General features: G+C 38.5%; 1 protein-coding gene and 1 long non-coding RNA gene across 3 annotated transcripts; both read left to right on the top strand.

Annotated features, from left to right (window-relative positions):
- Positions 1 to 807: 807 nt before the first annotated feature.
- Positions 808 to 5,098, top strand: LOC122841116. The gene is made up of 3 exons (XR_006372341.1): positions 808 to 908; positions 2,918 to 2,979; positions 3,901 to 5,098. It is a non-coding gene; the product is annotated as an uncharacterized LOC122841116 (long non-coding RNA).
- A 3,510-nt stretch (positions 5,099 to 8,608) lies between these two features.
- LOC122841115 (ceramide synthase 2-like) lies at positions 8,609 to 14,842 on the top strand. Of its 2 annotated transcripts, XM_044134142.1 has the most exons (11): positions 8,609 to 8,792; positions 9,281 to 9,480; positions 10,258 to 10,375; positions 11,671 to 11,789; positions 11,909 to 11,966; positions 12,058 to 12,108; positions 12,583 to 12,675; positions 12,866 to 12,994; positions 13,482 to 13,591; positions 13,847 to 14,000; positions 14,117 to 14,842. In XM_044134142.1, the coding sequence occupies exons 2-11, from the start codon at positions 9,314 to 9,316 to the stop codon at positions 14,333 to 14,335; spliced, it is 1,218 nt and encodes a 405-aa protein (XP_043990077.1). In that variant the 5' UTR covers positions 8,609 to 8,792; positions 9,281 to 9,313; the 3' UTR covers positions 14,336 to 14,842. The 2 variants fall into 2 exon arrangements, with proteins under 2 accessions (XP_043990077.1, XP_043990076.1); XM_044134141.1 differs by lacking the exon at positions 8,609 to 8,792 and having other exon boundaries at positions 8,825 to 9,480.
- Positions 14,843 to 14,984: the final 142 nt, after the last annotated feature.

Genomic DNA, 14,984 nt, shown 5'->3' with positions numbered 1-14,984 from the left:
ATCTTTATCACATAATATGTCACAGCTCAGCAAAACTTGAGACGTAGCGCAGATAAATAGATCTTAAATAACTTGATAACCGGCTACTATGAATTTTTACCAAACACAATGTGATATTAACACATTTCCTTTCTGCCATCTGAGAGGTAATGTGGTTTTAGGTAAACCTTTGTTTCTTAAAATATTATAATATAGTGTTTTTTCTTCCAAAAAAAAAAAAAGCAGATAAAACAAAAAAAACAACTCACCCCTTCAACCTCAAAAGAAGATACAAAGTGCTGATGAAAGGATTTGTGCCGATTCAGTTTCTTTCTATTTTGCCACACTTCAGCGTTTCAGATCATCTGACAAAGATCGGTTAATCCAAAAATGGGTTTTCAAAGCCATATTTACTTTATTAAAAGGATGAGCAGTACTCAGCAATCTGTCGCCCTCATATATATATACATATATATATATAAATATATATCTATATATATATATATATATATATATATATATATATATATATATATATATATATATATATATATATATATAAATTGATAAAAGGATTCTTTTCTAACGGTTTCTCAGCTATAACAGTTGCTTTTGCCTTGAATATCAACTTTATTTTTATGTGTGTCACTTCAGGATTAGATGTAGTGAATGCTGCTAGCCACACTGGTCAGGAAAAACGTGCTCTGTGTCTTCCACTCACAGACCCAAAGTGTTCAGAGATGAACCAGCAGGGAGGGAGGGAGGAGCAGATGGGAGGATCCTACAGAGGGTGAAGACATTAAAGCTCTGGTGGGAGAAGAGGCGGTGCGGGAAGTTCAGACCCCAGGCTCCACCTGCAGAGGAGAACTCCCAGAGCTGTCCGTGGTGCTGAGACCTCGGCTGCTGCAGCAACAGGATCATCGCTGACAGTAAGTTCTGGTCAGTTCGACCCTGAAACGATGTCTCCTTGTTGAATGACTTTGTTGAACATAAACTACTGTTAGCATCCTTTGGTTTGGTGTGGATTTCTGTAATAAGTTAATTTCTTGCATGTTACTGAAGCCATTGTTTAACCTCATATGATAACTGCAATAGTTTAGTTTAATTAGAACAATTTTCACCCATTGAAACCGTGAAAGTGAGTGAAGCATGCTTTGGTTTGAAGTGGATTGAAAAGTTAAAGAATTTATCTTTTCTCTGAGCTGCCTGAGCTGCATCTGTTACCTCAGCTCTTCTGATAAATAAATTAAAAAAATTACCTTTTTACAATTTTACTGCAAATAAGTTGTTAAAAATTCCGGTTTAATTTTGAGGTCAAAACCACATTTAGATTTAACTTTTGACAACTTTCCTTATTTTTAAAGTCCTTGACATTTTTAAAGCTGCTGTCACATAATCCACAGGAGTAGATAACAGGAACAGGTATTACGCCACCAGGAGGGCCATATGTCACAGCATGTGGTCTGATGTCAGAAATTATTAGCCTGGCCGATTGGTGATGTTTGCACCAACCAGCATTTCAGATCTCTAAGGGGTTTTAAACAAAGATGCTCCAGTTTTGTATCTTTGAGCAATGTGAAAATGTAAATCCATTTGCAGTAATAAGAAATTTTTCTGTGTTGTTGTTGATCTTGTTAACCTGTCAAGCTCATGAGTGACCCAAAAGCACACTTAGAGCTGGTTATCTTTATGCTGAGTATAACTCAAAATGTAAAATCTCAATATCTGAAGTGATACAGCAGATTACATTTAGTTGTAAAAGAATGAAATTATGGTAACACTTCATTTGACAGGATGTGTATAAGACTGACATAACACCTGTCATGAACACAAAGGAGTATTTATGAACGTCTATGACTGTTGTGATGAAGCATCATTCTGTAAATAATGACACTTTAATGCAAAGTTGGCACTTTTAATGGACTTTCACGGCAACTTTTAAAGCAATCTTTCATTAAAAGCGTCATTATTTACTGAATGACGCTTCATGACAACAGACAAAGATGTTCATAAAGACTCCTTTGTGTTCATGACAGGTGTTACATCATGTTTATAACAGTGTCATGTCAGCCTTATGCACACCCGTGTTACTGAAATCATCACTGCATATCCACCAAGCACTCACCAGGATTAGAGAAAATGGGCTGAACTCCAAACCACATTTGCTTTGCTTTCAACGCTCATGGTTTAGAGACAGCCTTAAAAATCAGGAGCGCCCATTGCTAAAAAGACAACAAACTCTCTACGAGTTATTGTGGAATTGGAAATAAAAGATCAAAGGGAGCAACAAAAAAAAAAACCCAAAAGATTTTAAAACAATAGAAAAATTGCAAACAGGTGTTTATGCATCTGGTTTGATTATAAATATCATCCTTGTTGTGGTGACCCTTAAAAACACTCAAAACTGATAATGACACAGTTTTTTAAGTAAATGATTTAAACCCCTGCAATCATTTAAAAATCTATGAAAACCAAATTGAAATACATTCTTATCAAAGAATTGGAACAGATCAAAAATGATATTGAAAATAGGAAACAATATTCACACACCAAAATACATGGGGTTTACAGAAAATGCACCGAACTCCAAACTAAACGTCACCTCCTTTAAATCCGTGTGCTTGAGATGTTTGAAAAAGCAGGAGTGCATGTTATGCACACCAAGAAAAACCTGGCAGACTCTCAGCCCATCAGCAAGCAGGTTTAAGCACACAGAGGGATTTAAGGAGGAACAAGACCACCCTGCTCCCTTCCTGTCAAATTCTCAGAGAATTTGACAGGATAAAAATAAAAATCAGCCAAATGTTCAAGAAAACTGAGTGCATATTGAGCTCTGACAGACAAATCTGCTGCTGATACAGACTCTGTGTTGTCTACATCCTCATTCTGATGGATGCTGCGTCCTGTTCAGTTCATGTTCTGCATGTTGTTCATACAGGCGCGCTGCTATCTGGAGACTCCAGCCCCGTTGGAAGCATGTGATAGGTGATCCTGAGTCAGGTACCTTTTCTGTTTTCTTCTTCTTCTTCCACTATGCATTCAAGATTCCATATTGAAGCTGTGATTGGCCCCTCAGTGCCATCATCCAGAGAGCACAGGACCTGAAACATGTTTTTTTTTTTGGGGGGGGGGGGGGGGGGGGGGTGCTGAGCGTCCTGGAATAGAAAATGCTGACTTGGTGAAAATGTCCACTACAGAAAATGTATTTTCACCCCAGGTCTCATTAAAGACCCCACAGAGAACTCCCCAAGATTTTTTTTTTTCTATTTAAACAAGTCTTTACACAACATCTTTATCACGTGCTGTGATTTTCCTGAGAGATCAGGGCAGAAAGCCTACATTGTCTCACGTAGTTTCTCAAAGAGAAGAACGAATTTCAAAATCACTAAAATGTTGATCCACGAGCTTTTTATATTGGTTCTCTCTCTCTCTCTCTCTCTCTCTCTCTCTCTCTCAGGTTTCCAACTCAGCGAATCAGGAACGTTCTTGCTGACTCAGGACGAAATATGCAATTAATTTTTTTTTCTTTTGTAGGAAATTAACTCGGTGAATAATGAACAAAACATTTAACTAACTCAAATGCAACAAAACACGCTGGAAGTCCTGTGATTTATCTATCTGAGATTTATGATTCACTTTGTAATCTCAGTAAAGGTGTTTTTAGGGCTTTTCTTGGATAACATTTAATAAACTGGCTTTGTTATGCTTCCAGCAGCGAATTCAAGTATTGATATTTCGTTTTCTTCTGAGTGATTATGTGCTGGAGACGCTTTACAAAGAAGCCCCAGCCGACACCAGCCAATTAGACGTGATTAAACCTCTCTGAGCGTGCCTCGGCCTGCTTCTCGGTTTACCTGACGGCTTATTAATTTGCACCAGTGATCCGTGCCCTGTTGTTTCTGCTTCCCCCACCGGGTTTAGGGGAAGCTCCACACTCCGCTGTAATCAGCTGCTGCCAGATTTAACGCCGTGACGTCAAAAATCAGACCCAGAGATAAAGAAGAGCAAGCAGGGCGATGCCAGTCCTCCCAGCGTCTGACCTCACAACTAAAGTTCAACGATAAGCGATCTGAAAAGCACCCACACCCAGGATGAGCGACGCACCCTACTGGGTCGTGGACTATGATTTCTCCTCCCCAGCTCCGCCCGGGTTCCCCAGGGGCTCGACAGCGATGCAGCCCCCGGCGGGGCACCCTGAGCAGGGCTCGGCTCTGTGCTTTGTGGGCCTCCTGGTTCTGCTGCTGCTTTTTCTGGTGGTACGCTGCGTCCGCATCTTACTCGATCCTTACAGCAGCATGCCTTCATCCACATGGACTGACCACAAGGGGCTGGACAGAGGGCAGTTCGATTATGCAATGGTGTAAAGAGAAAGGGGTGACTGCGAAACAAGGGAAGGACGGATCGAAAGTCGGTCTGCACAGGCAGACTTTTGACTAATTTCCTGCTTGAGTTTTCAAAAAACAAAACAAAACAAAAAACAAAACAAAAACAAATGCAAGAGATGTCAAAGATGATGATTGGTTGGCATAAAGGCGAGTTTCCAGGGTCCCTCTTTGTAAGAGTCAGTGCCTTGCAAAAGTATTAGCACCCTTGAACACATTTTCCCACAGGTCCTCAACTGGACGTCAGCGATTTGATTCAAACCATTCCTTTGTCGCTCTGGTTGTGTTGGATTGCCCTGGATGTGTCAGTCTTATGTGACCAGACCACCTTCCTCTTGATGGGTGGATGACTGATTGCAGAGTGAAGCGCTTTAGGGGATCCTCTGGACTTGATAAAACACTGTAAAAGTAGAGGCTATTTACTATTTCCACATGTCAATTTACTGCTTAGGCGTCTTCAGAGTCCAATTGATTGCTCTGTGTTTTATTCATCACCCTCTTCTGATATTTATTTGGGAATAATGTGAAAGTCATCCGTCTTTTTCCCCTTCACAATGATGCATTACTTTGTGTGGTTCTATCATATAATCTCAATAAAATGCAAAGGGGCATGAAGACTTTTGCAAGACACTGTGACAATATAAAAACAGTGACTACAGAAGCCATATATTCATCAGAACCTGGAGTAAACATCTTTGTTCTCTCAGTTTAGACGCTGCAGCGGCAAACAGAACCGGAGGGGAAAACATCTGGATCTGTACATTACATAATTTGTGACTGTTCTTTGTCACGTCATTTTGTGATTCTATAATGCTTTTACAAATCCCAGGGCTGGGTCATAACTAGACATCCTGATTGAATAAAAGTGAAGTTAAATGAGTTTGGGATAGATATTTAGACCCAACTAATACTGTTGTAAGGCTGGCTCTGCAGGCCTCAAACTATAAATGTGGTCTGTGCTGTTGTAAAGTAAAAAGAAAAAAGAAAATAAAAAAAAGTCTAGTTTTTATTCCTAGGTGGGTGTTACGTTTTTATTTTTAATAAAAGTGTATCTTCAGTGTACATCCTGCCGGAATTTGCTTGGCCTGCGTGCCACAGCCTGAGATGACTTAAAAAATTATCCATTATCTGAAGGTTTCCTGTCTACTGTTTCATAAAACGAAACTGTTCTTGTTCTTTGTTTGCTGCTTTTTTAAATGAAATTAATTTAGACTTCATGAGATTAAAAAAAAAGAAAAGAAAAAATCTGTATTACACTTTGTGCAGGAGACTTTGTCGGAGGGTTTTGCTTTTTTAAGAGGCTTATAGGGCTCAGTGCGCAGGGTCACTGCACCGACTGATAACCAACTGCATTAAGTTATGATTATGAAATACATGTACACTGCCACCTTCCCCCTAATCGGTTTTACCTCCCTTCACTGCGCCTACCAAATCTGTCCAGCAGTGCCTTTGGAAAGATCTGGGATTTCCTTTAGATGAATAAAGTTCCCACTCCTGCATGCACCTGTTTTGTAATATTTTCAGTTTACTTATGCCTACATCATAGTGATAATGACTGGGAGAAAGTTTGATAACATACCTTAATATTGTGTTTGTACTACTTGCATGTAAGCTCTTGTAAAACGTACGTATGTTAATAATATGCTTGAAAGTGGCACCCCTTTTTGTTGTCAGTCTTTTCATTTTTTACACTTACGCTCATTCACAGATCTGCAGCATACACTAATGTTTCACAGTCGTGCATGGCATAACACACAAGAGAATCCAGAAAAACTCAATTAATGTAGAAACACAGCCATCAGACTTTCAATTTGAAGAAATTATTTACTTATTCTGGAAATTTCCCTCAGATTCTTTATTCTCTGCTGGTCTTTTAAGTCATTCCCGCCTACAGTGACCTCTACTGGATTCTTTGAGAACTAGAATCAGTGGAGAAATTTACTTCCTCAATCTGTGAATTTCTGTCATAAACGCCACATGCAAGTCATGGAAGATTTGGTCTGGAAAATAATCGTGTGATTATTTAAAAAGTCAACAATTAAATTTTTTTTATTATTTTGTTTATTTGTAAGAATGTATCAATATAGCTTTGACCTCATGAAGTAATGTTACATTTAAAATAACCCTCTGTCTTGTCTCTAGGGCTTCTAACCAATGACACATCTTCATTTTGGTTAGGTTTCTAGAAATCAACATTTAAAATATTGAAAAGAAACTTCCAAAATTAACCGTAGAACAAGACTTTAATAAGCCTGCAAAGTTAATAGCTTTGCATTGTCTATTAACTTGCAGATAATGCTAAGTATTAGGGACATAAATACAGCAGCCTGATCAATTTATATGACTGTCATTAAGATCATGTGACTCTAAACAGACAGCCTTTGGTGTAGTTCTCCAACAGCAGAGTTTGGTGATTATATTACCTCCTTTTCCTCTCTTTAATAATTGCAGTACAGAAATATTAACACAAATAAAGAGCAGCATCACACTCGGAAACCTAATTATATACATCTAATAAGAACATTGTATTAATTTATGTACTTTTTCCTTCCGTTAAGACATTTGCAATCATTGACAAAACCGTGGTTTTCATTCAGTTTCTTACCACCATATAAAAAATTATTTGAATATTTAAAATGTCATCACAAATTTAGAACAAAGACGGCAGTCAGACGTTGTTATGGGGACAAAAGCGGCTCTTTTCAAGTTGTGTTTGTCAGATGGCTGGAACCCCCGCGCCTCATTAGTCTGCTCTTCAACAAGACCAGCTTTGCTTCACTGGTTCCTGACAAGTTACTTCCCTGACAAAGCAACAAAAAAGGCATTCAGTTCCCCTCAGCCTCACTCACACTGTGCATGGTCGCAAATAAATGCACACGGATAAGCAAATCAGTCTGGAAAGAAAAAGAAAAAGAAAAAAAACAAAACAAAGGATGACCTTAGATTGGTTGAAACCAGGCTGATATGAAGGACTTATTTCCATATGTCTCACACCTGATCTCCGAGCTGGGAGGTGTTTGTGTTTTTCACTTCATGGATAGACACAGTGGGAAACTCCTGCCTAAAAAGAGCAGCTTTTGACTTTGTGTGTCTATTTGAATAGATCTCCCCTTACAACATGAGTGACAAACAAAAACATGAGCTCAGCTCAGCTCACACCCAGAAACATGCAAATCATACTTCTCTCTGTTTTTAATACAAAGCAGGGGGACACCCTTTAAGCAGGCCTTTCTAATTCACACCTGGCTTAAAAATAACATTTCTACCTCCAGGAGATTTATTTATGAGACATAAGAAAGTGTGTACTCCACTATTTTCTGCATCACAGAAAAGATGTGCTCACGTACATACAGGTACTGATGATATCTTCATATCCTGTAAGACAACCAGGCTGACAGTCGCTGGCTAAGCCGGATTATGCACGGTGCATTATTCAGACTTTTATTCTTAAAATGTTTTAAAAACCGTGCACAATTTCCTGTCCGCTTCACCAATTATTGTCAAAAAGTCAAAAGTGTCTTAATATTTCTGCAAGGCACTGCGTTGGTGCTGGTGAAAGTTTTGTTTACTCTGAAGTAGTGGAAGTGTCCTGGACTGATGCAATGAGTGTCGTCAGCCTTTCTGTGTGAGTAGCAACCCAGGACGGCTCTGCCATCACTGTCATCTGGAATATACCTCTGTGTTTGCTGGTGTTGAGATATTGTTAAACGCACTGTATAAAAAACACACCACGAAACTAACATTTCCCTCTTTTTTTGGTTTATGACTTTTTTTCTCCTGTTGTAAACGCTGATTAATTTTTTTAAAGTTCTTATTATTGCTACTACTAGTGAAAAAAGTCACATTAAGTAGAATTTTAAAAAAGAGACAAAAAGACGTTTTTGTTGTCCATCTGAAAATGTTACTAAATGTCTAATATGTTTTACAAGATGGTAAGAGATTAACAATTTGATCAATTTTGGAGGTATGGGCTGCAAACATCCAGTTTTTCATGTGTTTGGTTAACCTGAAATAGCTGTAAAAAGAAAAAAAAAGAGAAAAACAATTAATTTGTGCTTAATTTCGAAGAAGAAGCTACTTACTTCAAGATTTGGGAGCAAAGGTCAACAAGTGGGAATATACCAACAAAACATGGCCGTATTTCCATTTAACTTGACCTAATGAATTGCCCAGTTTAACTCTTAAAACCTCGTTTCCTTTTAATAGACCCAAACAAATTACCCGCACTTTATTTTGAAATTTGAGCCCACCACTTCCCCTCATCGTGTCAGGTTTGACATATGTGTCTACCCTCTTGTCGACTCGTTGGGATACAGCAGCACCGAGGCGCATCCCTCTGCAGACCCGACCAGACCTTCGTCCGAGCGGAATTTTATGCTTCCGTCTGCAGGTTTGATCCGGACACCGCGTCCACAGAGCTACTGCTGACAGGTACGGTTCTGCTCTCCGGCCGTATTTTGGAACAGCTTCACCCAACTCGGTGTCTCTCACTGTAACAAAAAAAAAAAAAGAATATGAATGTCCTCCTACTGCCTCGCTGCACTTTAATTAGAATTCTGATTGGACATTTAATTAAGACATTTGAAGTTTCTTTATTCATTTTTTTATTTTATTTTTGTTGTTCTTTATAATGTCATGTTTTCAAACCTTTTGTGTCCTTTATATGTGCTTAATGTATTCTGGGAAGGTTTGGGTTGATTTGTGCACGGGCATTTTTGTTTACCAGGTAATGAGAAATCCCCATGCAGGAAATACTCAACGTTATGCGTGAGCTTCTACTGTTTAGTTACTGGACCGGAACTGTGGCATCATACCTGGAAAATAGAGTGAAGGCGACCTCTGGGGTTTTCTACCATAACAAATGTTGCAGGGGGGGGAAAAAAAGAATCATGTTTGCTTATTGCATTTTTCTCCTCCAGACTCTTGCAGTTTGTCCACAGGAAGAAAAAAAAATGGATTTGCTTCCAGACTTGTGGAGACAGGAGTACTGGCTTCCACCTGGTGTGACCTGGAGAGACCTGGAGCAGCTGCCGGACTCTGAGAGACCTCATCCCAAGGATCTTCTGATCGCTCTGCCCCTCGCTCTGGGCTTTGTCGCAGTTCGCTGCGTGTTTGAGAGGTACAGCATCTCTAAGCTCGCTGTTCCAGAAAATAGGAATTTCACTAACAACCCAGTTCTTTCTACATTACAAGTGGTGTTTTATTTTGTGTTTGCGCATGTCACATATCACAAAAAAAAAATAGTTTTAAGCTTGTGGTTGTAAGGTGATATTTTTTTTGTTTTCTATCCCCACTGCAAGGAAAGTGTAAAGTGAGCAGTGCAGCATGGGGATATATGAGCAGGTGCATTAGCAGAGCAGGGAAGGCTTTGTTGTCATTAGGAAAACAAATCTTTAGAGATTACATAGACAGAAACTATGAACAATTAGTTGTTGATTAAGTAGGGCTAGAGGCAATGCTCTTCATTTTAAACTTGTCTTTTCATAGAACAGGACTTGTTTGTGGTTACAGTGGTTGAGTACCTGGTGCTGCAATCAATGCAGAGTGAAAATTAAGGCGTTGATTAATTGTTGTTTTAGGACAGAAAAAAGCAAAGAATTTTATTGACTTATTCCGCATAATTCAAAGATCATATTAGTGATTTACAACAATATTAAGACATATTGTGTCATGATTATGTAATTTGGCATCTCCAAAGTAGTGAAAACTAATAAAAAAATAAATAAAATCTGTTTTGTGGCAGTTCAGTTCAAACTATTGGTTATTAAGGAAAAATAGAAAACTAAATTTTCAAAGAAGCCCAGTTCCATTAATTACGGTATTATTAACCCCGATTTCCTGCGCTTGTGACCCCAAAACATTTGATAAACCCCTGCTTTGTTCTCTTCATCCTCAGGTTTCTGGCCCCGCCCATCGCCAGATGTCTGGGGGTGAAGAATAGATTGCAAGTGAGCGCCGCCCACTCCCCTCAGCTGGAGTCATATTACTGTCACAGGAGCAAACAGCCGACACAGGTGAGTTTAAAGGGCTCCTGCAAGGGGGCAAAATGGTTCACTGTGAACATCAGTTGATAAAGTGACTGCATGATTGCATCCTACACATCTCTCTGACATGCAGTTTCAGTATCAAGTCCATCAAGATTTTGCACATCCAACTCAGGAAACGTTTGTTGCAAACTAGCCCAGCTTTGCCTGCATCACCACGCAAAGTCTGCATCTCAAAGTCTGATGGGAAAAGTCACTGAAGCTTCCGAAAGCACCGATTTTGTAAAGCACTAGGTCACAGGGTTGCCCATAATGGTGCTGAAGATAAGCTAGTACATGACAGCATGCAAATGCACACAAATAAAATTAAGGTTCTTAATAGAAAAAGAGAATGTACCTTTAAGAGGGAAAAGTTGGGGGAAGAATTATGTTTTTTTCAGGCCCATGGTACTATGTTATACCACAATCAAGTAATTATGTTGCCTTCGGTTGTTATAAAAATGCTGTATATAACAAACACAACTTAAAGGAAATTTAACTTTGCAGCATAGCTATGTCGGACACCTTCAAATTGACCTCTGTCTCTCTAAAAAGCTCCCACCCATGTTCCGACACTCCCTCATTTTTGCTGTATTTAGCGACTTTTCAAACACTTCCATTGACTTTTTTTTAATCTTTAAAAAAAGCGACTAACGACAAATTTAGCAACTTTTTTCTGTTATCAGAGATTTTGGCGACACAAATAAATTGTAGTGTAAGTAGAATTTTTGATGTAGTCTAATGGATTTCTCTCTAGAACTGTCAGATGTAAATAAATCCCTCCATTTGATTCATAGTCACTGATTCACCTCGCCACTGTGTGTCTCTGATAACAGCCGTTTGGTTTTATCTGATATTATGCAAAACAGATTTATGTAGAATAGGCTCAGGCAAAGTATTAGTATTATCAAATTATCTCATGAAATTCATTTGTCGTTCTAAACTATCATGACTTATTTTTAATTGTTTTTTTCTTTTTTTGTCTTGGCACAGTCAAAAAAGTCGATTTTGCACATCCGCCGCTCAACTAAAAAGTGGTCTAGCTCCAGTTTTAAGCCTTTGGCCTCGATTTCTCAGAGGTTTATTTCACACTTCAACATTTCTTGGTAGTTGCTGATAGCATTTTGATAAGTGAAGAAGCATAAGACCAACCTGAATAATCCCAGTTCCTAGAAAACTCAACCTGAGGGGGAAACATGTGCCGCAGTGACATCGACTGCCTCTTCCTCAGTGAGGATTTTGGATGAAGCCAGAAAATAATTCACAGTTCCATCCTCTCTTTTCAGATTGAACTTGTCAGTTTAATGGTGTTATGTGGAAAAACCCAGAGACAGATTGAGAGCTGGTTCAGAGTTCGCCGGAACCAAGACCGACCCAGTCAAACCAAGAAGTTTGCTGAAGCCGCGTGAGTGAATTTACTTTTTTAAGGCGATCTGTAAATCACTTCCAGACCGTCTTCTATTGGAGCATTTAATCTAATGCAAGACTGAACTAAATTTCTAATCTACAGTTTTGTTTTTACAGTTGGAGGTTCTTCTTCTATCTATCAGCATTTGTAGCTGGACTGACCTCCTTAGTCAACGTGAGTTGAAATTGATACACCGTAAATCTGAAATTTGCGTGCCGCCCTATTTTGACTTGATCTTGTGTCTTTCTTGTCCATCTGTGAACAGAGACCCTGGTTCTGGGATCACAGGGAATGTTGGAGGCATTATCCTATTCAGGTGAAAACAGATTATAACATTTTATGTGATGGTATTTTGTTCCAGATAGCTTACTGAGTTTGTGATGTTGTATGTGTATCTAAAGATAAAAGTCAAATCTTCACATTTTTTCTGGCCTTTGGTTTGCTTACTTACAGATGATTGTTTTTGTTTTTTTTTGTTTTGTCACACTAACATCTGTTCATGGAAGTATACAGCAGTGTTAAACTGTGGAGTGTCCACATTCTGACTGATTTTAAAACAAAACTTAACATGTTGTCTTATAATGACTTTTTTATCAGCAGTGAGTGGAATGTCTATTTTATCATGATAATAGGTAATAAAATGGATAATAGGTAATAAAATGAACCGTATATTTAATATCTAAACAGGCAACTTGGGAAGTTTAAAGTTTACCTTACCCTACTTTACCTTAATGTAAGTGTTTTTCAAGTTCTAAGTTATTATTATTTGCTTGTTATCACTCTGTTACAGCCTTTAGAGAAAGCTCATTTCTGGTACTACATGCTGGAGTTGGGATTTTATGGCTCTCTGCTCCTCCGGATCTCCGTGGACGTCAAAAGGAAGGTAAAGATATGAGCATCCCTTCACTGATTAATGTTGCATTTTCACTTTAGAGAGCTGCTAACACGTCTTGTGGTAGCTTCAGCCTGATTACAATTCATGCTTCATCTCCACATCTATCCACACTTGTTAATTGAAGGTTATTCCTGTTTCCCCATGCTGACTCCCTTCGTCTATATGTTTGCTTGACCAGGACTTTAAGGAGCAGGTGATCCACCATTTGGCGACCATCTTCCTGCTCGGTTTCTCCTACTGTGCCAACTACATCCGCATCGGCACCTTGGTCATGCTGCTTCATGACTCGTCTGACATTTTGTTGGAGGTGATTGCACTGAAAATGAAACAATAATTGTTCCCCCTAATGCAGGCCGATCAAATTTGATTAAATCGACAGCCTAATTCAATCGAGCTCATAATCAAAGGGTTAATCTGCCCTTTAGGCTGTTCTGAGAAGAAGATCTGCAGTGAGAAAGTTTTATGCAACTTTCCGGCGGGAAAGTTGCTTAAAAAATCTTGTGATTTTGATATTTAAAAATCACATAGGGAGGAAAGATGACCTTAGGTTTCTGGTTAAAGGGAAGGGTTTTGCATAAGAAACAAAGCTAGAATTTAAATCGAAGTTGTGTGGGATTTAAAGAATGATTTTTAAAAAAAACCATGCTGGCAACATTTGCTTCTGTTGATCTGAGATCTTCATTTTCTTTTATATTACACTCATTATTTGTCCTCCTAATCCTTAGTGATTACTTTGTCATGAAGACGTGGGGTTAATAAAGTTTGTAACGAAGTAAAAACTGCTAATTTTACAGTCGGCTAAGATGTTCAACTACGGCACCGGCTGGAGGAAGACATGTGACTCTCTGTTTGTTGCGTTTGCTGTGGTCTTTCTTGTGACTCGTCTGGTGATTTTCCCCAACAGGTAAGAATTTGCTTTAGTAGTACTGAAAAATGTGAGGATTTCAGGGTATCAGCATAGTATTAGTCTCTCTTTCAACCTTTTTATATATTTTGTATTCTTACAGTCACAAAGCTCAACTCATTTAAACTGCACATGATGTGTTAGACCAACACTTTGTAGTATAGAATTGTGAAGTGGAAGAGAAGTGTTAGATGGTTTTTAAGTTGCCTTACAATACTTTGCAACAAAAACTGTTTATGTTTTAAATTCTTCCAGAATCATTCGGACCACCCTGCTCTTGTCCATGGAGGTCTTTGAGCCTTTTGCTGGCTACTACGTTTTTAACATCCTGCTGATGGTACTGCAAGCTCTTCATGTATTCTGGGCTGTGCTAATCTTGCGCATGGTCTACAAGTTCCTGAAAGGCAAGGTGAGAGAAGCCAGGATAGCATTTCTGATTTATTTATTTTTATCCAAGATTCAACAAGCTCCATATTTTTGTTATTCAGATATTCAGAGTTAACCCTTTCTATTCACTTTCTACAGCTTGAAAAAGATGAGCGCAGTGATGAAGAGAGTGAGGCTGACTTGGAGGAGGAGGACAAACCTAAAGAAGACAAGCTGGATCAAGGAGGGGATTGTTACTGGGGAAAAAGTAAAGAAACTCTGAACTGCAAACTGTCTGCGCTAACCAACAGTTGTGTCCTCAATAACTTGTCCCACCACAGATCCTCTGTGGCTAATAGAACACGTAAAGCTCAGTAATGTTTTTGTTTTATGCTTATTTTTATGACTGATCCATTTAACTTTGTACAGAAAACAGTGGACTATGAAGATGCTATGAAAATGTAGCTGGTTGTAGCGCTCATGTTGTAAGATAGATAATTTTCTAATATGACATCTCCTGTCCTTTGGTTTCTCCTAACAGAGATAGTTCTTTTGCCTATCTTCTTCCATGTAGACAGATAGTCTGTTATGTTCTGATGCACAACTCGGTTTGTAATTGTTATTTGGTTGAAGAAGAATGTATTTTTCATGAAAAAGTTTAAGATTGTACTTTTAAGACCCACTGCAGTTCACATGTAGAGAGATTGCATTTGGCAATGGGACAGACTGACAGAGAGATACATAGAATCTGAGCATATATATTTTATAATTTATTTAAAAATCTTCACAATCTACTGAATTTTTTTTTCTATAACATTTATTATAACCCACTTTTGACTTTGTAAAATAAATGAAACTATGAATGACGTTCATCTCACAAAGAAAGACGGTAACATATACTTTGGTGATCTGTTAACACTAACATATTGTGTTTGATGTTCAGAAATGATACAACAAGAACAGCTTCACAAACACATACTGCATGTGCCTGTAATTTCAGCATACCGTAGCAGAATTATAGTTTGTA

The sequence above is a fragment of the Gambusia affinis genome, linkage group LG12 (genome assembly GCF_019740435.1).
Source record: "Gambusia affinis linkage group LG12, SWU_Gaff_1.0, whole genome shotgun sequence".
NCBI classification, from domain to species: Eukaryota; Metazoa; Chordata; class Actinopteri; order Cyprinodontiformes; family Poeciliidae; genus Gambusia; species Gambusia affinis.
The sequence above is the reverse complement of the archived record's forward strand: the minus strand, read 5'-3'. Positions and strand labels throughout refer to the sequence as shown.